The sequence below is a fragment of the Convolutriloba macropyga genome, chromosome 10 (assembly GCF_964194025.1).
Source record: "Convolutriloba macropyga chromosome 10, txConMacr16.3, whole genome shotgun sequence".
Lineage (NCBI taxonomy): Eukaryota > Metazoa > Xenacoelomorpha > Acoela > Convolutidae > Convolutriloba > Convolutriloba macropyga.
This window is the reverse complement of record NC_134477.1, coordinates 14895231-14921271: the sequence shown is the minus strand read 5'-3', so window position 1 is coordinate 14921271 and position 26041 is coordinate 14895231. Positions and strand designations below refer to the sequence as shown.

At 33.1% G+C, this 26041-nt stretch overlaps 1 protein-coding gene across 1 annotated transcript in view; it reads right to left on the bottom strand.

Annotated features, from left to right (window-relative positions):
* LOC142348706 (uncharacterized) overlaps nt 1-26041 on the bottom strand; it is a 148440-nt gene that overhangs the window by 17765 nt on the left and 104634 nt on the right. Inside the window, exons 43-55 of the mRNA XM_075400159.1 lie at nt 25092-25245; nt 23150-23358; nt 22148-22288; nt 21802-21955; nt 16759-16973; nt 15871-16044; nt 13000-13389; nt 12474-12647; nt 9781-10164; nt 9358-9531; nt 3410-3790; nt 2718-2891; nt 1757-1973 (exon numbers count right to left, since the gene is read on the bottom strand). Of these exons, the coding sequence (XP_075256274.1) occupies nt 1757-1973; nt 2718-2891; nt 3410-3790; nt 9358-9531; nt 9781-10164; nt 12474-12647; nt 13000-13389; nt 15871-16044; nt 16759-16973; nt 21802-21955; nt 22148-22288; nt 23150-23358; nt 25092-25245 (2941 nt within the window). The remainder of the gene's footprint in view (nt 1-1756; nt 1974-2717; nt 2892-3409; nt 3791-9357; nt 9532-9780; nt 10165-12473; nt 12648-12999; nt 13390-15870; nt 16045-16758; nt 16974-21801; nt 21956-22147; nt 22289-23149; nt 23359-25091; nt 25246-26041) is intronic.

The window sequence follows — 26041 nt, the reverse complement described above, 5'->3', positions numbered from 1 at the left end:
ACATTCAAATTATACAACTAAAACATATCAAAGATCTGAACGGTAAGATTGTTTTGGTGAAAATGGGTGAGTTCCTGAGACTTGCCTCTTCGAGAAAAAGGTGCCTCATTGTATATTTCAAAACAATCTTTGACATCACAATATTTGACCTGATATTAATCTTTACAAGTTAACGCTTGTTAACAAAGTGGAGAACAAAATTACTGACTTGACAAGTAAGCGCAAGCAGCTATGAAAAATGCGGAGCACAAGAAACAAATAGAACAAGAAAAAACCTCTTTAAAACTCAACTCATCATATTGATCTTAAATAGCAAATAATCTGTAAAAAACAACCGTAAGAGAAATTTTTTTTGCAACTCCTCAAACTTAAGAAAAACAAAGGCATCCTGAGCCAAACACTTAGGCTTTAATTTCTTATATTTAACTCGAGGTAGTAACAATGTTACGGTTTTTAAATTATACCAACCAGCTCACATGAATGGAGCTGCATATCACAAAAAGTTGTAACCAAAAACTATAATAATATGTCAGTTTGAGGATACAAAATTGGAAGCCAAAAACTACTTTTAGTTTTCTAATGCCATATGAGGCACTCGGCTTCAAAAAAAAACCGATCTTTTCCGTTTGTGGCCCGCAGCTTAGTGGGCGCATATTATTTGCAACCCCCAGACGCACGTGTCATTATTTTACATAATGATTTACTATGTAATGGCACGTGCTCTGCAACTGGTGGACGCATAACGTACTTGGTGGGGGGTACAAACGGAAAAGATCCAAAAAAAAATTTAATTTTATATAAGAAAAAATTCTCCACGAAAAAAAAACAACTTGACTTTTAACGAGCTGCACATTTAGCGCGTTTGGCTATGCCTCGAGAGCAATGACAATGCCTTAGCGGCCTTTAATATGAAACTACCATAACCAAACAAATTAACGATATTCAAATTTTCCAAATTTAGAATGGGTTTTGTTTGCATGGGGGTTAATTTCTAAGGGGTTTTTTTCCTGTCTAAAATTATTTGGGGTTTAATTCCGAGGGGGTTAATTTCCTGGACCCGATAATTTGAAATGAACACTGTAACATAGTGAATATCCAAGTTTTTTTCAAATTTAGTGACTCAGGCCATCCTTTACAGCAAGTAGGTAATAATAAAACTAAAAAAAAAACATTTCAAATCTGCCATCGTCGTAACAAGCATTTAATGATTCTTTAATGAAGTCTAACTAAAAACCAAAAAATAATACTATTATAAAAAGTATTGAAGAAATAAAAACACATACAGACTAATTTTCGGGGAAAAAAAGAAAAAAAACAATGCTTTGATAAGGTATCTAGTTTCTGAAGAATTTGTTGATACATTTCAATATAAACTAAAACAAAACAAAATCCTAAATAATTATTGCGCAGATTATCATTGCAACCTTTCGAATTTTCGGTCATTACAAAAATCAACTACCGCAAAAGAGACTTGACAAATTGAATGCAGATAACAATAAATATCTTGCATCAAAAAGGTATCATAAGATTGGTTGAAGGAACAATGTTTTTTTAAATACTCTCGCCAGTGGTCACAAATCTGTTCTTTTAGAACAAAGCCAAATTCTTGGTCACAGCCTCTTTTAAAACCATAACATATTCAATATTGGACAAAAAAATAATTCGTCAGGAAATAATTTAACCCTACTTTTCTAGTGATTTTAATCGAATGAGACGTTTACTTATTTAAAACCTTCGATATTTAAAATTGGCTCACTTGAAGTTGTTTCAGTTGTTGTACTTGTCGAAGTTGATGTCGTAGTTGTCGATTCCTTCTCACAACCGACTACAGTAATCGATTCCAATGTCACTGGATCTGTAGTGGGTTCGAAGACGATGTAGACCTTGACTATGTCTTCCTTGTCGACAACTTTCTCGTTAAAGGACACTGTAGGTTCGTCAGGGGTCACTTCGAGAGATCCGGGCGAATCCAACTATGAAAAAATCAATAATTAAACTCAGCAAATATTTAGGTTGCGCAATCGAGATTCAATAAAAAATGCTCTGAAACTTAGCATTTAATCCTTGATCAATTGTACAAATTAACAGCGCTTTGGATCACATTATTTCGTTTGGCATTTTAATAAGAAGTGAATTTTGATCGTTCTCCCCTCTCATTGGGTAAAACCAAAGGTTATGAGTGGTTGCCCTCTCATTGGGGGGGGGGGTGGTGGCAAAAAACAACCATTGTTTAACCCCCCCCCCCCCCCAACTCATTGAGTGAGTGTTGCGGATATTAATCCCCTCTGGTTGGGCGACAATTGCATGGAAAAATAAAATGTTAGTCACGTTTGCATTTCATGCGTTATTCAGTAATGTTTCAGACGGACTGTACAATGAAGCAGTACTGAATCAGAGAACCACTTGGCTTGAATCAGTGAATTTTTTAAAAAATGTACTCAATTAAAAACAGACAGCATGTCAATTTTAAACAAATCACTTCTCATCAAACGAATAAGATGCTAAATACGTTTGATTATTAAAACTGGATCAGTAATTTGCTCGTTGAAGAGCTCAAATAAAACATTATAATTGAAAGAAAAAATGAAGAATTGAACATTTTTTGCAAAAAAAATGTTTTTTTTTCATTTTTCCCTTTCATGATGAGTCACATCGCCTAAACGGACCTAAACAGACACAAATTGCATTTCCCCACAGTTCAGACAGTAAACACGTACCGCTGTCGTGGGATCGAAGTCAGGATCAGTGGGAACGTCATCGCCTGTTTTGGGTTTGAAGGGATCGACAGGGTCATCATTGACCACTTCAAAGAATGTGCCCTCATCGTCTTCCACAATGACGGTGAAGCTGACGGGGGTTGAAGTGTTGATAATCAACTGAGCAAGCATTGACTGAAAAACAATTCGAATTTCAGAGTTGTCTTGTTTGAAATATCTTAGCGCAAAAAGTGAAGAACATTTATAAAAAATTCTTCTAAAAAATAAAAATATTTTGCAGAAAGTTGTATTATTTTTATTATTATATATTACGCTTACATTAACTTATATGATTTTACAAGAAATCTGCTTTCAAACCTGATAGCATTAAAGTAATTTCTTTCTTCACAATAATAATGTGGCTATCAAAACCAATAAGAAAAACAAAATTATGAAATGTATACAAATCCCTAGTAACCATGTGAAAATAATTTTCAAAAAAAAGCTGAGAAAACGATGCGGTGACAGTTATATTAGCCTCTGATATCAATTCAGATATGGTTTTAAATCTCTACTCAACGCAGATTCGAAACGTCACTTCAGATCAATCTTGCCAAAACTATGAGTAAACGAAAGTTTATCTAAATAATGAAAAGAAAATTATTTACAGCGATGGATCGGCTTAGTTATAACTGTTATAACAAAAATTATACCTCATCTGTATTGTCAACAGAGATGTATTTCACATCAGCCGGAACGATTGTGGTCTCCTCCAAAACTGTCGGATCTTCAGGAGTCGGGTCCAGATCTTCTGGATCCTTTCCATCGGGGTACACAATCTCCCCACCGTTCAGTTCAAGGTCAACAAGGGTACAGGGGGTCGAGGTTGTAGATGTTGATGTTGCAGATGTTGTGGTAGATTCTTTCTTGCAACCAACGACGGTTACTTCCTTCAGAGTGATTTCAGAGTCGGGTTCTTCAATGGGCGTGAATATGATGTACACTTTGACGATGTCGTCTTTCTCGACTACTTTTTCGTTGAATGAGGTCAATGGTTCATCAGGAGTTGCTTCAAGAGAACCAGGCGATTCAAGCTGAAAATAATTTTTCAAATTAAATTTCTGTTGAACAGCAAGAAGCATTTTTTTTGTTATCTATTTTTTTCATTTTTGAACTTTAATCATGACAGAGCGCTTGTAGCGTTTACAGAGTCTAATGTACCTACAAAGCTGATCCCTTTTTTACCGTAAATTTGTGTTAATAAAAGATTAAATTATTACGAATGTTACAAACAGAATCCTTAAATTATTGTATAACTTAATGCTTTGAAAACGATAAATGAGAGAGCCTACCCATCGCAACTTGGTTAAAAAAATAAATTAAAAAACAACAGAGACGCATACTGACAATCGGGAAAATAACCAATTTACAACCACTATTTTCAAACCATATTCTACATTGAAGTATTTTGATAACGCATTTCGTTGAAAACTAACGGAGCTGAAGACTCAAACTCATTTAATGTTTTTGTGAAATCAATATTTAGACCATGTTAGTAGAATTAGGGGAACAACGCAAAGGATAAAGATTTATCAATAATCTTGATTTGTTCAAACAAAATTCTCAAAAAGGGTACGCAGTTCTCGCAAAAAGTCAATCAGATAATGAAATCAGACAATCAGTCAATCTCATCCACCCAAGCAAATACAAAAAACAATGTATTTATAACTAAAATTTTTCATTTTCAGGATCTTCGATAAGAATTTGTTGAATCTTTTGTGATCTGAACAACGAAATGCCAAATCGACACCAAAACAGAGAAAATGCAATTTAAAAAAATATCTGAGCAATCAGTTTTGTTGTTCTTTCCACTTATAATAGACATAAATGACAAGGTCTTTCTTTCTAAATATGATTTCTTTATTGCTGAGAATTAGGTTTTTCATTAAAAATTTGATTAAAATATTGGTGCTTGCATAAACTGATCTCAAATACCTTTCAATTAGAGTGACACAAACTTCGTTAACCTCATCTTAAATTAAAGTTGCGAAAAGTCATTTTGAAAGTGAGGAAAATCATTTTTTGAGAGTGATGTATGTCACGTGTAAAAAACATAAAAACGCGAATGAAAACACTTGCTCCTCTATGAGTGAAGAATCCAGTCACACACGCAATTCTGTTGAAATTGCATGAACGAAGAAAAAAGGCAGGTTTGAAGTGATCATGATTTTATATGGTCGCAACAAACATTTTGAAGACGAAATAAAAAACATAGCTGGCAGATTGCCAGAAAATAGCCGCAATAGCCTCGTAGATCTGCAGTCTCAAAAAAACAGTAAAGACAGACCAAAAAAAATTGTCTTTTCATTGAAGGCTGATCTGTTATATTTTGATTAAAAATCTGTATAAGTAATTGCTGCCTCTATTAGCTGATCTCAAATAACCTTCATTTAGAGTGACACATAATCATTTGACCTTATGTCTTTGAATTAAAGTAAATAAAAGTCAATTTCAAAGTGAGGAATTCATTTTTGTGAGTGAGGTAAGTCATGTGTGACCAAAAATTTAATCAAGCAAATGAACAAAAAAAACTCGCTCCACTAAGAGCAAAAAATGACGTCACACATGCAATTCAAATGAAATTGCATGAACGAATGAACAAAAAGGAGATTTGAAAGGGTTGTGACGTCATTTGGTCGTAACGAAAATCGTGACGACGAAATAAAAAAACATAACAGGACAAGTCCTGACGTACAATTTAAAGAATTTTCATTGACTAAACAGAACACAAGACCTAGAACGGACTATGAATGTATTTGGAAAATCACATAGAAAAAAATCCGATCCAAAAAATAAAATAAACAGTAAACATCAAATTGAAATTACAGCATGTGAACAAAAAACCAGCAGCGAGAAAGCGAATTTACCGTTTTCTCACTCTACTATAAATTTAGAGTAAATATATTTCACGACGCAAAACCACTCGCTTTTTCGCTCCATTTCCTGTTTCGGCGTGACCAAAATCACTACTCCAATTTGACTTCAAAAATCATGAAAATGTGTGAACAGATTTTAAAAAAAAGACAGCGCCCCAATACAATTCAAGTTCTTTGAATTGTAAAAAACCAAGAGAAGGCCAATCATAGCCCCGGCTATCTCTGTGCGGCTATTTAAAAACATAGCACAATAAGTCCTGAACACCAATTCAGGGAATTTGAACGAGAAAACGAAAAAATAAACACTCCCCTAACTGAAAAGCAGACCAAATGACCATTACAAACCAAACAGACATAGTTTCACAAATTAAGAGAAAAAAATAACGGCTGTCAAATTGTATATACTTCCAGAATAGGCGTCTTGAATACGATGATTTTCAAACAAAACCATCAGAAATAGCGTAATAGCGTAGAAATTTGAAATCGAAGACACAAGCTGCTTGATATATATATATATATATATATATATATATAAATAATCTAGAAATTAGCTGGAAATACTCGCAAGAAGATTCTCCATAACTTGTCTTTTCGCTTGGCAAGAAGAATCGCTCTTGCTTGTCAATGTAATTTAAAAAAATTGTAATGTATTTCTTTTACAAAAGAAGGCAGCACCCAACACTAACAGAAATTAATTGAATGCTTGAGTTTAGGGAAATTTGACCAAAAAATGTTCCAAATACTTGAAATAAAATTTTGAAAATCATTGCGTATGTGACTAATTTGCTCATAATTATGTCATCAAAAACAATTCGTCCCTACTGCTATATACAGAATAATGTAACTGATGCCCAAAAGAAATCTGTTTGCACATTCCAGGTACAAATAGACAAAACACCCAAAAAAAATGTTAAAACGTGTTAAAATTGTAAAAACTGTATATAAAAAGCAAAATTTACAAAACTTTTAAACTTTTGCCAAAGTTATTGAAACCAAAGTCCTTAAAAACAAAAAATATATCCCAAAAATTTACCAAAAAATCTCAAACACAAGGTTAGAAAAAGCTTCATTGGCCCCTAAAGATTGAAAAAGGACAGAAGATTTTGAAAAAGTTTGAAAGATTTAGAAAGTTTGAGAAATGAGACATTTCAATATATCTAATGAAAAATCGCCCAAAATCCTGATAGCAATGTCTCCTAAACTAATTTGCTGTCACCAAAACTTAACCAATAGCCCATCTGCAAGTCCTAATAAAGATTATTGCCCCTAAAGATTTGTAAAAAAAACTTGAAAAATTGAAAAGATTCAAGAATTAAAAAAGGAACCTTCTTAAAAAATTGCTAAATTTCTTGATAACAGTATCCTGAAAAGAATTTGGTTCTGGCTAAAACGTATCAACTATTCAAGCCCTCCAAGGCCAAAAAAAGTTCAACTGAAAAGGCAAAAGAATCTCAATGTAGCAAAAATGTATCCAGTGATATATTTTTCGGCCCGAACCTTTTAAAGCACAAAAACTCGAAATGGGACAACAAAAAACTTGAAAAAAAAGCAATACTTTTTGTAATTAAGTTTGCGTTACAATAACATATACCTCAGAAAAAAATGTATGCAAAGCATTTCTAGCTTTCACCAGGCTATCAGCATCAGCCAATGCCAATCAAAAAGCGGGCATAAGACATGAAAAACAGCTCAATTGTGTGGTCAAAAACTTCAAAAAAAAGACCATTTGACCTGTAATTTAGAGGTCATCCAGCACACTCAGTACAATGAACTCTCAAAGAATACTGAGCTAGCTGAGAGCCTCAATTAGACAGTAATGCCCGCCCAGCTTTAACTGTTTATCCCATTTCATAAACTAAAAGTTTTCAGAAAAATGTACAGCAAACAAATACAGTCCAAATCCTTGGATTGTCAAAAAAACAGCACGATAGATTCTGAATTACAACCCAAAGCATTGATTTAACTTGAACTAACTAAGAACCTGACAATCAACAATTTGTCGACAACATCAAACTAAGACAGTCAACATAGCGCATTATCTTTTATGCTATAAATAAGCAACAGTCTTAAAAGCAAATAAAAAATTTTATTTTCGCAAAAACTGTTGAAAATCAACATTTTCAAGTGTTTTACGAAAAAATAATGAAAATAAAACAACACTTTCCCAAAAAACTGACCCTAAAAGCTCTCAGAATGAGCAAACAATACAACAAACTCGTGGAAATTGATAACAGAGAAGAAAAAGGGGCACAAAAAGGTCTCAATGAAAATTAGTTGCCTCAAAAGGAAAAAACTCGAATTAAAACAATTAAATCAGAAGCAAACCGACAACTTTAATATACAAAAACCATCCATTAACAGATCGCGACGAGAAAACCGAAAAAAACGGCAAAAATCGAAATTCAAAAACTCACCAAAAACCTTTCAAAATTATATGGCACAAAAGTCATTAAAAACTGTAGCAAAAAGTTAATGATATAAATTGAAGACACTTACGCCGCGCTAAAAACCAAATGAGAACTGTTGTTTTGCTGCTAGACTAGGAGGCCAAAACTACAAGAAAAGCAACAAAAACAAAAAGACTAAAAATCCATTATCAATTCTTTGGAAAAGAAAAAGTTTAAAGTGGCAGTTCGCTTTTTTTGGAAATAATTGGCTTTCAAGCCATAGAAAGCATTAGTAAATAACAGAAACAAATAATAATATTAATTTCGCTTCATTATCAACGGATAATTGGTCTAATGATTTATCAGATTGAGTGGTGTGACAAAAAGTACAACACATAAATCGCAAAATTTCGCTAATGCTTCTTGGAAACAAATAGTACTCCAGACATTCAAAAAACACTATTTGAGAATCCATTAGTTATTGCCTCACTAGCAAATAAAAAATTCAAAGCGGTAAGACAAAAAAGAAATTAAAAGGCAAGAAATGACTAGGAAATTACTGATATTATTTCACAAGTTTTTTAAAAATAGTTAAAAATTTTAGATATCAATTGAAATCATTACGTAGCTTCTCTTGAGAGCCAATGCAACGGGTTATCAATGAGGCCACAAAACAGTACAACAAAAAGACTATAAATTTACTAATGTTTCATTAAAAAGAAAGAGTGCCAGAATCATATAAACAACTAACTGCCTTTTATGAACTGAAAAAAACTACTGTGCATTATTTGAAAGCATGTATGCCCTTTCAAAGCAATTGGTTAAAGATTCAGAAAAAAAACAGCACGGATACAAGTCAAATTGTCGCAAGTCATTTGCTTTCAAAAACAGAAAATTTGTTCACCCACCAATTTCTCCCAACACTTTGAAGACAATTTGACGCGCTTCAAACCTATACGCTTTTCGCTTCCAATACTACTCAGGGATAATTAAAATTATCATTCCAATTTGACTTCTCATTGACATGAAACAGTCGAATAAAAAGTGAACAGATCCTTTAAAAAGAACTACGTGCTAATACAATCCAAACCCTTTGGATTATAAAATAATCAAAAAGGCCAATAGCAAACCCAGCTATCGAAAAGATAGAGCGGAATAATACAATCCAAATTTTGTGGGTGGCAAAAACCAAGAGCACCGCAATTTAGTTTTGCTCAGCTTACAGCTTTGCAGCATTAGGAAACTTATGAAGAACTTCATAGTAAACATATGAAGAACTGATTAAGGTGACAAAGAACAGATGAATTGATTCTTTCAGAAAGATTGGCAAAAACATACCGATGTTGTAGGATCAAAAGCAGGATCAGTCGGGATGTCATCGCCCGTTTTTGGCTTGAAAGGATCAACCGGATCATCATTGTCCACTTCGTAGAAATCGCCCTCATCGTCTTCGACAATCACTGTATAGTTGACTGGTTCCGTAGTGTTGACAATCAGCTGGGCGAGCATTGACTGAAAGACAGATTCTACTTCCTTCTATCTGTTTTGGAAAATATTTTATTTATGCATTTACAGTTAATGTTTGACCAACCTATGTAAGTAAAATACTTTTTGAATTAAACAGAGAGTTTTCCTCCAAAAACTAAGCTCGTGCTCGATAGTAGTTCAATTAGCGCAGAATGAAGACAAAGATATCTTTATTATAAAAAGACTTGGATTAAACTATCGAAAACGATCAAGGTAATAGAGGTAAGAATTAACCTCATCCGTGTTGTCGATAACCAGATATTTGACAGTTGACGTATCAATAGTCGTCTCCTCGAGAACAGTGGGGTCATCAGATGGGTCAACACTTTCTGGATCCTTTCCATCGCTGTACACAACTTCGCCTCCGTTCAATTCAAGGTCAGCAAGTTCACAGGGAGTTGAGGTTGAAGATGTAGACGTCGAAGTTGCAGATGTTGTGGTAGATTCTTTCTTGCAACCAACGACGGTTACTTCCTTCAGAGTGATTTCCGAGTCGGGTTCTTCAATGGGTGTGAAGATGATGTAAACTTTGACGATGTCGTCTTTCTCGACTACTTTTTCGTTGAATGAGGTCAATGGTTCATTAGGAGTTGCCTCAAGAGAACCAGGCGATTCAAGCTGAAAAACGGATGAATAACTAGAATATATTGTAAACTGTTATCATAGCTCCCAAATTCATCATAGCTCTGAACTGCAGGAGCAAAATAGGACGATTAATTATCTGGTTCATTAAAGGAAGAAATTGCCAGCGACTTTTTAAAAACTACAAAGTTTTTTGAATTACCTCAATTGGTCTTTCCCTCTTTCCCTATTTTGATTGAGCAATTCTCTAGACTGCTAAAAGTGATTGCACAAAATCATTCCCCGATTTTTTAAAATAATAGTTATTTAGATGGTTGCAAAAATCGACAGGATTTATAAAAACAACTGTTTCGAAGCAAAACCCATAAAGATCACGTCAACAAGAAGGCATAAATGTGAAATCAATTTCTCCACTGACTTTGCAAGTAGTTTCTGGTATTGTTACAGCAGAGCAGTTTTTATGCAAACTAAAATAGTGAAATTAATTAATTAGTTGAAATTGTAGTTTTGTTGCGATGACGTGTGTAGCTCTTGCTGCAGGAATCAAATATTCTATCGCGTCAATTTCGCCAATAAATGAGTTTTAGTGAACTTATTGCACACAAAAAAAAAACAAAAACTAATTGCACAAAAAATAGACAAAACAAGTTTCCAGCAATCATGCAATTCTTTGAGTTAATAACACTCTTTTTTCTACTCAAATTGACATTAAATAAGGTGGAAAGAATTCTTGCAAATCAAGGTAATGACTGCATTTACTATTTTAAAAGGCGAGTGAAATTACCGGAATGTTAAACGAAATCCGTTTACAGCCTTAATGCAAGGGCGAAAGTACGAAAGATACTTCACCTAATTTTTATAATTTCCACTTTAGAACAATTTTCCCAAATAAAGGAATTGTGAAGATTTCTGTTATCTATTTTGTAAAGGAAATCCAAAAATATTGAACTAACAGAATTAAAATGTAATTAAAATTTAATTGATGAGGAAAAAAACAGTCTAATAAAGTTTGCAGTTCAGTCAAGACAAGAACCTGCCTAATACGGTGATAGCTCTTTGTTTGCAAAGCCTGCACTTAGAGAATGGTCATAAAAAGTCATTATTAGGCTAACTAATTTGTACTCTTGAAGCTATCGAATGCGAATATTCTGCTCAGTTGGTTTAAAATTGAGTTTTAGAGCTCAATTATTTTAGAGCTATTACTTCCAGTAAAAGCTCCAGATTGAAAAACAATCTTAAATTGTCGTTAGTACACAAGCAAAAAACATAATTGCTCCAACGACCAAGTAAAAGGAGCGACATAAAGTTTTTAAATTTTTAAATTAGTAAAAGTTTTCATATGCTCTTTTTAATTATTTTTTAGCTATCAGATGAATAAGCGTTACAGCAACTCAGTTTTGAATGAACAGGAATAAAATTGGATATGAACATCAGTTATTAACAACAACTGCCATCAACTTACATGATAGGAACATTTTTTGCCTGATACAGGCATCTTACATTACACAATTTTGCTCATATCTTTTGAACATTTATTTCTTGAAGCAGTAAATTTTTTTAAAACAACTTGGTGAGAAAAAAAGGTTTTCATCATTTTGCTTAACTTTGCAAAACATGGTTATAAGATCTGATTTCGATTAAACATAAAAAAATTTTTTAAACAGTTTTATAACTCTCTTGAATGGTAAAAATTTGATGAAGCAGATGTCGTTTCAACAGTCACTTATATTTTGTTTACTGTTTTAAATTCGTTTATCATAATCAAGTGGAGGCTTCATTCACTTTTAAATTCGCCCTTTTATATTGCAAACAAGGGCTTGATTTCAGCCTAAAATTAATTAATCTGTTCTGCAATTTTTTTAAATAGATCGTTTCAACCCAAAAAAGTTCTTAGTATCTCATAATTGCAAACAAATTCACTGCAAACCTTACAATAATGACTTAAACAACTCTAAAAACTCTAATAACGCTTAAAATCATTTTATGTTATGTAAGACAAATTAATAAGAGTGCTCAACCATTTTTGACAGACCGTTCGTTATTAAGCACTTACAGAAAACAAATTTATATTTCTTCATATAATTTTCCAATTATTTTACATATAATGTTTTTCAAGCTCATTTTTGCTGTAATGCCACTTATGGTTTCGAACTTGAAAAAACTGAATACCTAGAAAACATTTGTGAAAAAAGGAAGAGAAGAAAGAAAAAAAACAAACTTAATTTGAGCATAACCAGTCATGTAAACCGGAATTACTGCAAAAAAGTGAAAAACTATGAAGATGTGAATAAGGTGATAAAGCATCGAAGAAGCAAATCTTTGGAACGGATGTGAAAAATGCATACCGCTGTCGTGGGATCGAAGTCAGGATCAGTGGGAATATCATCGCCTGTTTTGGGTTTGAAAGGATCGACAGGGTCATCATTGACCACCTCAAAGAACGTGCCCTCATCGTCTTCCACAATGACGGTGAAGCTGACGGGGGTTGAAGTGTTGATAATCAACTGAGCAAGCATTGACTAGAAACAAAAAGCTTGTTCAAATTTTCGGTGCGTCTGTTAAACAAAATTAAACGTGACCAATTCAATAATTACTGTTCAACTAAATGTTAATAATATCCACCTATTAATGGAGAAATTCTGCATTTCAGTTGTCATGGGAGATATTGACCGTTGATAAATGGAAATAATAGACAGTGGTAGAGAATTTCTTAATCAAACTGATAGTGATATAATCAAATTCCATCTAATGATGTTAATAATATATTATCGACATCTCCAATTAATAAGCCAATATTTAAAACAATGAATCATAAAAATTCGGAGCAAAATTTTTAACGAAGTATAAAAATGAAGAAATAAATATTGCCACCTCATCTGTGTTATCGATAGCCAGATATTTGGTGGCTTTTGTATCAATAGTTGTCTCCTCCAACACCGTCGGGTCATCAGTTGGATCAACATCTTCTGGATTCTTTCCAGAGTCATCGGGGAACACAACCTCACCGCCGTTAAGTTCAAGTTCAACAAGTTCACACGGGGTCGAGGTGGTAGATGTAGATGTCGAAGTTGCAGATGTTGTTGTAGACTCTTTCTTGCAACCAACCAGAGTGACTTCGTTCAGAGTCACTTCAGTGTCGGGGTCTTCGTTGGGTTCGATGATCAAGTAGATCTCGACAATGTCGTCTTTGTCGACCACCTTCTCGTTGAAAGTGATGGTTGTTTCCTCGGGTGTCGCTTCAAGAGAACCGGGTGACTCAAGCTGCAAAAAAATCAATGGCTCAATTAACTTATGAACTACTTGAAAACGACTTGGCAGATGAAAGTTAGGGTGGCATAAAACAAGAACAATAACTAAAAAAACAATAATGAGACCAGCCCAAACTTAATCAATACAAAAATAAATATTTGTCACATAAAAGATGCGTTAAAATGTGGCCAACATGCCTTCATAACAATTTGGTTGCCATTTTTTCAGTTAGATGATTGATTACAGCCAACAACACAATATCGAACCGAGGCTTATAAAGTCGGCACTCGAGAGTTCAAAAAGCTGACAAATGCTAAGTATTAGTTGTGTATTTCTTCAGCATCCTACTTAAACACCATACCTTACGGAGAAAAAATGAAAGATTTGCTACAATTGTGTACAAAGAGCTGTCACGAACTGACACTCAACTTGAATTCAGGGCAAATCTGGTGGAAGCATAGGAAAAAACTAGACTACACAAACTAAATTTTACTACACTAGAAAGATGTGGGGACAGTCCTTAATGTGACTCGGTAACAATTAGACAAACAAAAACGGCAAAGTTAAAAAATACATTTGTATTTTTCGAAAAATTTTATTTCAAAATCATAAAAACATTAGCTATCAACTGAAATAATAATATAGATTCAATTAGTTCTCTACAGAAAATCATTGGGATCTGTTATTATTCAGAATATGTCATAAGTCTACAAAAAGAACGACAAATACAAACAAAAATCGAAAATCAATTTTAAATTTTGCGCTTTTGAGACCGTTAAAGCAAAAGGCAATGCACTTAAAAAATTAGATATGTTTAATTGTCAACACACGAATAATGTGATGTACAATCTGTAATAAATGAGACTACGTAACAAGTAGTAACTAATATTTGATTTCAAAGACATGAAAACATAATTTTTCAACTAAAACCAGCAAATATGTTCTTCTGTTCATCTATAGGAAGCCGATAAAACCTGAAATTGTCCAGCGTTTTTCATACATCTACAAAATGAGAGGAAAAACGAAGACAAATGTTAAATTTATCTCTGTCAGAAGACGGTGTCGAAGCCGTTAAAACCATTCTCTATTAACTGAGAAATCCATTGTTTGTTCTGAAGACAGGCAATATTAAAAATCAAAACGAACATAGTCAATCGACTAAAAAATAGATAGGTTTCCTTGAAACTACTTGTGAAGCCAATAGGACCGGTCATTACAAAGCCTAGTTTTGAATTGCTCTGTTCTGTCATTTAAAAATATTTTTTTACAAAAGACAGAGACTATTTACAATCCGAATAAATTTTGGATTTTAAAACATAAACCAACTAATGTAGAATTGCTCTCGAACGGCAGGCGGGTAGAAAAGTATTCGACCACGTCAGGATTAGAACCATTGAGCTCCTCATCACTAACCACATGAACTGCCCACTGGGCCATCAGACCCATTTTGCTTATATGCCGCAACCAATTTATATTAGCAACAAGCTTTATTTCGGAGTGAGAGCAATAGAGATCAGTGAAAAATGAAGAATGAAAGCGTAAAAAGTCACTAGAGAAGTCAACAAATCTTCTAGAAGAAAAGCACAAATTGGTCGAGGAAAAAATTTGCGTAAAAAAGACCAACACGTTTACAATAATTGCTATGACTTTCGTTCAAGAGCAATCAAAAACAACGATTAGAGCAAAAATAGCCTTGCTACTGCTGCTCTTCCATTACGAAAGCCTAAGTGTTGCGAATATTATGGATACGGATAATTTCACAGAAAAAGTCAATAAATCAAAATCAATGGTGCATTTTGGATAAATATCACGTTAAATTAGCAAAAAAGCAAATATATAATTCAAGAGCACTCTCTAAGGAAAGTATAACTAGCCCTTTTTGGCGATAACAAAAGTTTAGTCAGCAGTTTTTAAGTGTGTTAATCCGGCAATTTAAACGAAGTGGACTAAAGATTCTTATTTCGTGCCATTTTTGATGAAAACTTAACCCAAAAAATGGATCAAACAGTACAACAACACTCTTCTAGCTTAATAACTAAAATCCAAAACGCTGGAATATACTAGATGGTCGTAAAAAGTTTTAAAATCAAAACTTGACAGCCAGATTACATACAATCAGATTAACTTTTTTGTAGCAATGACAAGTTTCCAGGCCATGCTCGAACATTGGTCTTCAAAAATTAGCTCAACAAAGATACAGTACTTCGGAAGAGTTGGAGAGTTAAACCAACAAAAATTTTAATTGAGAGCAATTTAGATCACCAAAAAATCAAAAAAAAGAAGCATGTAAAAAAATAAGTTAAAAAAATGCCAAATCGGTCAATTAAAAAAAAAACATAAAAAGCAAATTGAACCTAACTTATTTTCGGAAAACTTGTTTGACGACAATAATTCAACACCAGCAAAAAAAAAGAGCAAACAGATGCAACGATATAAACTTAAATTAAAAGCCCGTTCATCATTACCCAGTTGACAAAAGAGAGATTAACTTACATCTCGAGTTGGGTCGAAGTCGGGATCTGTTGGGATCTCCTCGTCCACTTTCTCTTCAAAAGGAGTGATGGGATCGTCATTGTCCACTTCGTAGAACTTTCCATCCTTGTCTTTCACAACCACAGTGAAGTTGAATGGAGTTGTAGTGTTGATTATCAACTTAGATATCATCGACTGAAAAGAAACCACTTTTAAATTTATCTATTTAAAAATGGCAATTTAAGTAATGGCAATTTGAATAATATTTTATAATTGCAATATTAAACTTTAACTATCCGACATGAAAAGTATTAAACTTTAACTTTCAGAGATACTACCTTAGCTGTAAATATTAACTGATATTATAAAGCTAAGTATTGAATGAAAGTTCGTCATCTAAATCGATTCTTAATCACAATTCTTAATAATTCAATTAATGAGTAGAACTACAAACCGGGAAATATTAAAAAGGCTTCGAAAAATAATAAAATACTTAGTCGAAAACAATATTTATAGTTGGTTAGATATGAAATACATAACTTTATTATCTTACAAACTTTTAAAAAATACTCGAAATATGTTACATATTGGAATTTGAAGTTCGACTTCGAAACCTATTCTTCTAATTAGAGTCTTTCCTTCATTTTCTATATGTTTGTTAGATAATAATGTTTGCATTATACATCTAATCAACTAAAAATATTGTTTTTGGACAGGGTTTTTTTTCTGACGCCCGGTTTTTTAATATCGCCCAGATAGTTATTTCTGCTCATAATTGGATTATTATGAATTGCGACGATATTGTTGAGAAAAAGAAATCAATTTTAGAGTCAAATTTATATAGACGAGGTTTCGTTTGATATTCAACTTAACATTAGTTTTAAAACAATTCAATAAAGAGCTACTAACCTCCTCGGTGTTATCAATTTTAACGTATTTGACTGTTGTGGTGTCAACGGTTGTCTCTTCAAGTGTGGTAGGGTCGTCGGTCGAAGGGTTCACAGTATCTGGAGGAGTTATTGGGTCTTTGTACACAATTTCACCTCCATCCAACTCAAGATCGACTTGTTCACATGTTGTTATGGTTGAAGTTGTGGTGCCGGTTGTTGTTGTGCGTTTTGGTTCTGAAAATTGATCCATGTTTAAATATTTATCCTTCTATAGGATCAAATCACTTAAAAATGTGCTAAAAATTGCAGTGAAAATATCTGAAGATTTATAATTCTGTTGAAAATCTGATAGCAAGAAAGATTTTTTCGAGGCTGCTAGATGGCAAGGTTTATCTCTTGAGATCAAATAGAAATGAAATACGGATCAACAGATCAATTACTTGCAGTACTTCATCAAAATTAAGTCTATTGGAATTCAAAAGTGTTGCGATAATTTGAAGGCGGAAAAAAGCGCTTATAACTAAGTTAGATTACTGGATATCTCAAGAATTCTGAATAAAGAATACTGTATACAAAGCTAGATTACGGAATTATTTTGGAGCAAATCATATGCTCCAATATAATTCCCCGTAAGGTTTCCTGTTACGATTGAGAAAAACGGATGCACAATTTCTCAAGAGAAAAATTCGTAATTACATATCAAAAATCGAAGCAAAAACGAGCAGTGCCCTCCGATCTTTTTATGATGTATCACTGACGAAAACAAATGACCGCAATAACAAAACTGTCTGAGAAACTTGTGAATTTTGATCATTAAATTTGTTAAAACTGCATATGATAAATTTTCAAAAAAGTGAAAGTAAAGATTACCAAGCCTAAATTTCTTGCTGGACAAAAGTAAGCAATATCAATTAAAATATACTGCATTGCAGTTTAATTTTGTTTGAATATAGCCCAATAACAGTACAAAATCATTATGAATTTCAAAAAGCAAAAAACTTGCAATCTATAGGTTTGTTCACTGAATTTTCATTGATCCAAGTCAATTCAAAACACTCAATGGAGGTAGCATGGATAGCTAACCAGTGGAACGCTTATTAAGAAAAATTTGAAAAAAAAATCAATTAAAATCAATATAAGGTGTCTCGGTAATGTGTGTACGGACATATTGTTCCGAACCCGATCATCCGCATTCTTGACTTAATTGGCAACCAAATGAACAAGAGATTAAAAAATATTCAAAAACCTATATATCGTTCAATAAACCACTAAGGGAATACAAATATGCCACGCTAGATGACCGATGAAAATTGTTGTTAACAGGACTACTAGTAAAGACAATAACAAAAACCAAATGAGAATCACGACCAAAACTCGGTGTCCATAATAAAAAATCATAACAAAATCAAATTTGCATCAGACGAATACTGAACAAAACAAATCAACCTACACTTCAATAGAAAAGATATGGGACCTGTTCTCAATGCTACTGGGTAAAGGTTCGACAAAAAACCAAAAAGGTGCGAAGTTCAAAAATACGTCTCTGTTTTTGAAAACAATTAATTGCAAAGTGATTATATCATTACATATTAGCTGAAATCCGTAAAATTTTCATAGCGTAAAGACCATAAACTCATCACTAAGAGCATTAAAAACGTTCAATTGCGCAACAATTCAAATCCAATGGGACCTACCTTTAGTGTTATGATTTAAGAGAACAAAAATCCTTTAAAATGTGCAAATATAAAAAAAATTACAATTATACAACATTTAAGAAATCTCGTAGTCACTAGAAGCGGTTTGTGGCCTACCCTTACAGAGACTAAGCTTCCATTCGGCCGGAAAACGATTCAAAAAATAGCCAAGCTCAAAAATCCGAATTTTTTCAAAAACAAATGAGGTAGACATTCAACACAAAGAGATGAACTTAGTTCCTCAAAAAATCTCGTGACGCTGAATCCTCCTGTTCTTAATGAGACTGAGTCATGAGACTAAAAAACAACAACAAACAAAGGCACATGACAAAACTTCACAAATAATTTTACGACAACACAGTGCTCAAGGCACTCTAACATTAGGATGTTATTTGCAAAAATTGTAAATCATAACTTGCTTCTCGATCTGCACATTAACAGGTCTTCCTTTTAAGAACTACGTAAACACGACAAGAAAAAGATACCCACAAATTAAACAGCATAGAAGTAAAGAAAATTTTTTATGAAGTTAAAAGGTCAAAGCCAACATTCAAAACATATCAGCAATAGTGAAAATAATGTTTGAATCAATGTTGAAAATTGTTAGTAATGGGATTGAGTTACATGGTGACCAAACTGAGAGCAAAAAGGAGACAGTTGAGAAAAAAACTTTAAAGTTAAAAAAATTAATTCTAAAACCCTTTAAACAAATAGAAATGAATTGGAATCTTTGCATAGGTTCATTTAAAAGTTCTGAGAAAGAAATGGAGACCTATCATTATCAAGTTATTTCGTACAACAGGAAAAAGAAAAAATATATAGGCAAAAAGAATCCACAACTTTGCAAGAGAACTGTGTCTCAGGCCAAAAGCATAACTATTCAACAAAAACCGTTAATGTATTCAGAGGAAAATTTTTGTGCATTTTCCCAACTTCGCATTTCTTCAATTGGACCTCTCAAAAAATGAGAAGTCGACCAGGAAACAAAGTGAAACGCTAAAAAGCGCAAGTATGCTTTTAAAAAAATTGAAAACTCGCAGTATCCATTCCTGGAAGTCATTTCTCAAGTAACAAACCGTTACAGATATTAAATTAAAATTCACAGCAAATAGATTTTTGCCTGCTTATACTGAGAGTGCGCCGGAACATAGTTAAGGACAGAAGACATCTTAGGTAACAACTGAGAGCAATGTATAGGTTCATTTAAACCACCTAAAAATTCAATGAGATCTTTGATTGAAGAAACTAAGTCATTGAACTACAAAAAGTAATACAAATGAAAGCAAAACAGAACTAGTCCATAACTTTTTTTAAAAACAATTGGCCAGAGCCATAAAATCCTTGAACTTAACTCTGAAACCATACATTTCGGCATATATTTTGCCAACAGTATCTGTCAAAAATTTGGCCCTTATTTTAAAATTTTGTCAGTAACTTAAAGATAAAACCAAATATTTAAAAAAGAAACCGCGCCCCAAAAAAATCTAGAATCTTTTTAATGTAAGGATCCTTGGTGAGATCAAGATCAGCCCTGATATTGCTGCACTTCTAAAAACACACTTATTTATTGAAATAATTGCAAGTTATGCGTTTTGTATAATTATTGAGTTTAACTTTATAAGAAACAGGCAAAATTATAAATCCAGAAGACTCTTAGAGTCAATGGGAGAACGAATAGCTCTCATTTTGATCTTACGAAGAATATGATTGCAGTTTCAAGGTGTCTACTTCCAGCAAATTTAAAGACGGTCCCAATTTTGACCAAAAAGTCTGAACTTTTGAGAAGCATATATTCCAACCAAAAAACTCGTATCGAACAATTCAGTAACCCGTCTGTCTTTAATGATAAAAACAAACAACACCGTTAACAATTTTAACATAGTTTTGCAGAATCGACAAAAATTTGACCAAAAATACGGAAAATGTGAACAAAAACAACGGAAAATTGTCTGCTAATCACATAATTTTAAAGCTCGATATCTCCATGTAAAAAGCACAGAAGAATCTTTTTAATTCCATATCCTATGCTGAACGGGATTTCTAATGATACCACTTATAACTCTGGACAATGAATAAATCGATCGGCCAAAATTGATTGAAATAAAAAAAACACTTGAGTATATACCCTAGACGAGACCAGATGTTTATCTTGCAAGATCTTGCAAGAATCTTGCAAAAAATGGTTATCTTGCAAGATCTTACAAGACGGATGGTTATCTTGCAAGATTCTTGCAAGACGGATGGTTATCTTGCAAGATCTTGCAAGATTTTGGAAGAAAATCTTGCAAGACGATGTATCGTCTTGCAAAATTTTGCAAGAATCTTGCAAGATCTTGCAAGATAACCATTCGGATCCGACTAGGGTAGTTCCTCCTCACACTAAAATGGGACGGAACAATTATGAACTTGAACAAAATATGAAACAAGGAGGCGCAGTAAAATGAATTTTTGTGCCCAAATATATTTCAGACTGCATCTCATAGCAATGTCGCTCAAAGAAAACCGAAGTTGAACTACCGGAGCGAAAGTAAAGACTGTTTTATAGTTTGTAAATTGATTAGCTTCTAAGCAGAAACAAAATTAGCTTTTTTTAGAAGACCGAACCCATAGTGGAGCTATTACTGGTCTCATTAAAAATTTTATGCAATCCAGACAAGTCAACGCATACAATTATTTCCAAATGCTCATAGAGTTAGAGTTTCTTGATTGTACATATTTTCAGAGATAACTTTTAATATGCGGCAATTTGAATTCTGTGTTCGCCGTTTTCCTCATTATTTTTCATGAAAGGTGACGCATAACTGATACATGATACAAAATGTCCAACAAGACGTAATAATTATGTTAGTTTGCAAATTGGCAGCTAGAGTTTTTTGCAACTTTATCATTGTGATTTTTAGATAAAAGAAGAGCCTTTGAGTTTTTAATTTTAAAACTTCCGAATTTCTACTCTTTTCTTGTCTTATCCCTTAGTCTCAGCGATGACAGTTCACATTTGATTTTTAATGTGTCATTAGAAACCCTAATCAAAGTTTTCAGTTAAATCTATTACGGTTTTTATATCTTTGGAACTTATTGCTATTGAGTTTTGAAAAACTTTCAAATTTTACCCTTATAGGTTGTTTTTTGTTGCTTTACCACTTAGTCTCACTCATGGAAAGTCACATAGACTTTCTGATGAAATATATATGAATCTGGTAAATGGCTTGAGCTGTTATTTAATGGCTTTTAACTTTATCACTCGGTTGAGGAAAAATAGTTGAGCGCAAAGCCCCCCTCCCCAGTATTGTCGGGACAATAACTCATACGATCCATGCATGCTCATACCTTTCCAGTCTAATAAAAAAAAACAAATTGAAACAACTTACTCCAGCATCTGTGAGGAATGACGAGGATTCTGATGAACTTGTCGGAAGTGGCTTGACCTCTCGGCACAATATCGTCAATGTTCACCGTCAATTTCGAAATCCGGAGTCTTTTCGTGTAATCAATCACAAGAGGACCGTCTCCACGGTTTACTGTCTGAAATAAAGTCAGATTTTATCACTTTTCTTTATCGCACAAAACTCGGTTAATGAATTTAGAAAAAAGTAAAAAAAAATACTTCGGAATAACAGTTCGGATAATATGCAGAGACAAATTTTGGGACTGTGGAATTTAATTTATAAGAGCTTTATATTCAAGATATAGTAAGCATTTAATGATTTTACTTACAATATCCTTCAAGTCGCCTCCATCTGCAATTTTGGGTGTCTTTTCATTGCCCTCAGTGTCTTCCAGGGTGACGCTAAGAGTAACTGAAGTGAACGATCCTCTCACTACAATTTCCATACCCACAGTTGTGTAGTTTTTCTCCTGAATAGAAAAAAAAGCGTGTAAAATGAGAAGAACCATTGAGAAACCTAATAAAAACAATTTAAAATGTTTCAGGTCAGTCAAAGCACAGTTCTTCTAGCGTTAGGGTACAAAGCCGCCAAAATGGCAAAAGCACAACAATAATTTTAGAGTTGATAATGAATGTTTCATATAAAAGAGTTGTCATGTAAGTTGTAGATTAGATTCAGCTCAGTATTTCCAAACAACCGAGTAAGTTCGGACGAATTGCTTCAGTGCGACTGATTTGGCTTCAATCTGATTCAGTAGTGGGGCTGGTTTGCTGGTGTTTGGGGGCAATAAGTTCACTAAAAGTTTTCCAAATGTTATTATAGGCTATCTAAAGTCTTTAAAAATCAGTGTTAACAGATAAATCAATTTCAGCGCATTTCAGCGTGAGTTTTAGTACAACATTACCACCAATTGAGAAAGGCTGTTTAAAATTATGAATGAGAGGAGAATTTAGGTCACGCAAACGTCAGAAGTTCAAGAAGTCCAGGTTGTGGAAGCCACTCATAAGGTCAAAGAAGGTTGAGCGAAGTTTTGAAGAAAAAAATACAAACGACGACTACAATATTTGCTGTTCGAGACCAATAAAAATTAAAAACTGCAAAGTAAATGAAATGCTCCACAGTTCGATAACGCTAGTTTGAAAGTCGACCACGATATTTTGAAAGTCGACAAAATTTTATGTTTAGAAAACCACTGAAAATTAAAAACTTTTGAACAACTGCTTCTTATGATACCAAAACTACACTAAGGACGATTGTGTTTTAACTCTATTTCATGCGCTCAACATTCAACTATAAAAATGTTTAGAATAGTTCCAAATGAAAACGTCACCTCGTCAAAGATATCAACAACTTTAGGCGTAGCAGTATCTTCAGAAATATTGAGAGGTCTTCTGAGCCTTCCAATCCTTGTGCTGTTTCCATACTGGCAAATGTGTTCAGGTGAGGTAGAAGTTGATGTTGTTGTTGGTGTTGAGGTGGTTGTTGAGGTTGATGTACTAGTTGTGGTTGTTGTTCCTGTTGTTGTTGTTCTCTTCGGTTCTGAAAAAGTACGCAAAAAATGTAAACTCAAGTTTCAATGAAGAGAAAATTAATCTGCTATCTATTAAAGTTCAAGCTACTTGTTTCATTTTAAAATTTTGTTGAAAGCAATCAGTAAAATTAAAATAAAAAATGCAGAAATTTTTAAATAATACTCCAGATAAAGTGAGAATTAATTTATATTTAATTATATATTTTTGGACCAGTTAATTGTCCAAAATTGAAGAGCAGAAACATTTTCATTGCTCAACAAATTTTTAGGCTGCTCAATTTCCTAAACCTATGAAGTTTAGTTTTTAAAATTTGAAGTCGACATATATGATGCATTAGTAATCAAAGCACCCGAAGGAACTTATACAAAACTGTTTTACTTAACCGTCTTTTAAGACTTCAATTGAAAAAGAAAAAAAATGAAATGATAGTTCCATTAAGAAACAAAAACTCTATAACGGCAAAAGATTGATATCTTTTGTTTGATAATAACCTGCATATTGATAAAGAACCCAAGGCGAGACCAAAGTCTCATCTTACAAGATCTCACAAGACGAAGGCCTGTTTTGCAAGATATTGCAGGAAAAATCAGCTAGAAATAGTTGCGTTTTATATAAGATAATTTGATTAAAAAAATAGTTAATTAACAATAACTTGGAACGAAAACGAACTTACTTCAGAGACTTGAACACCAACTTATATTGTTCTGCGGATTCAAACTAATATAAATTGAGAGTTTTTCTTCCAAATTTCAAATTGTCTTTTGTTTTAGGATATACACAATTATACATGTCAGAATTTTGTATTTGACATAAACTCTATGACACAAAATTAACCTTTACGTCTTTTCGGCGCTTTACTTTTCACTTCAGTTCTTTACACTCATGTCATTGTTCTTTATAATTAGTTATTTACTTTTAATTTTATTTGCATAGAAATATAAAACAATCCATTTACCTCAATTTTCTGTTTTTATTGTTTTTCTCTGTAAGTGCATAGAATCTAGAATCTAAAAGTTCCCGTATGTAAATGCAGAATGGCGAAAAACGCCATTTTTGTCTAATAATTCGCATATTTGCATTATTTTGCAACATCCCGCAAGATAACAAATCAAAGTTGAGAATTCCAACAAGTGAGGCAAAAAAGGCAAGTTGTTACTTTCAATGTTAGTGTCATTTTCAAAAAATTAAAACCAGAAAACTATTAAAAGTTATAACCAAGTATCCTATTTATAAAACTATGGAAAATATAAATTCAAATTCTATTCTTTTCCAACCAAATTGCAAATACCGCTGTCTTTAGTAGCATTACCTTACAACTATTCAGCCGGGTTGACTTCTAATTTACTTTAGTGAGCGTGGAAACCATTTCATTGGTAGAAGTAAGCCATGTATGTTCAAAAAACATTTCGTACTAGTAAAATCCATAAAGGTTGTAGCAAAAACTCTCAAGCATACAAAAAATCTTCTGCTCCTCTAGAAGTCACCGAGAAAGGGAATTCAATGAATTCGTGTCGCGTGATCAGATGCTCGTAAAAAATCGAGGAAGACAAAGAACAAAAAACATATTGGGAAATTACGATTAAGTTACGATTAAAGAACTGAAAATATACATACGAAAATAATAATTTTCATAATATTAAAAACAGCCATCATAGCAACTAAAAAATATGACCCCACTGATCAGTAAAAGGGCCAAAATTGCGTATCGATTGCAAATGTTTGCTTAAAAAAGAAACTTACTCCAACATCTGAGAGGAATGACGGTGATCTTGATGAATTTATCTTCATCGGCTGTGCCTCGAGGGATGATTACGTCTACAGTTACAGTCAACTGGGAGTACTTGAGTCTCTCGTAGAAGTCAAATATGATTGGTTCGTCTCCACGGTTGTAAATCTAAAGATACAAATTATAGTATCTCCGATAAACTGCAGTGCAATCGGACTTCATTTTGAAACTTGAACTTTAACAAAAGTCGAAGTTCAAATGTAAAACATGCATATATCAGACTTTTATAACCATTCATTGGTATCTCTGAAGAATTTCTGATGTTTGTTTACGTTGCAACTTAATGGGATTCACTATAATCATTTTCTTGCGTATTTTGGTTGAAGAGTTAGACCCTTGTTTCTACCCTGTAAGAAAAACTAATGCTTACAAGCCTCTATAAAACTTTAATACCCTATGCTAGGCCTCAACCAACGAAAAGACCTTGTTCTAGTGAAACTACCTATTAAAAGACTTTTATTCATTCCATGGAAATACTCCTGATCTACTTTAACTAGGTAAGCTCGGCCGAGTAATATTTGTCAATATTTAACCGCCCAGACTTTTTAAGTTTTTCCAGATGTCAAGGCCGGTACTAAGGTATAGGTACCTAATATAGTCATATTATTTATTCCATTATAAAGGTTTCCATCATCAATTATAGACATTCATACTGGAAAAAAGAAACAAGAATTGGTTCTTAGAAATGTATAGATTGAACAGCTCTCAAACAGTGCTCAAACAGGCAAAATTCTTCCTAGCCTCCGTTCAGTACGGCGCTAATCAATATTAAGTCTAAATGATTTGTTCTAAATATTTTTTTGTTTTTAAATAATTATTTAAATAATAAATGGTTTCTAAAATATTTAAATAGTTTTTAAATAATTATTTGTTTTCTTAATTGTATAATACTGAAAACAAACTT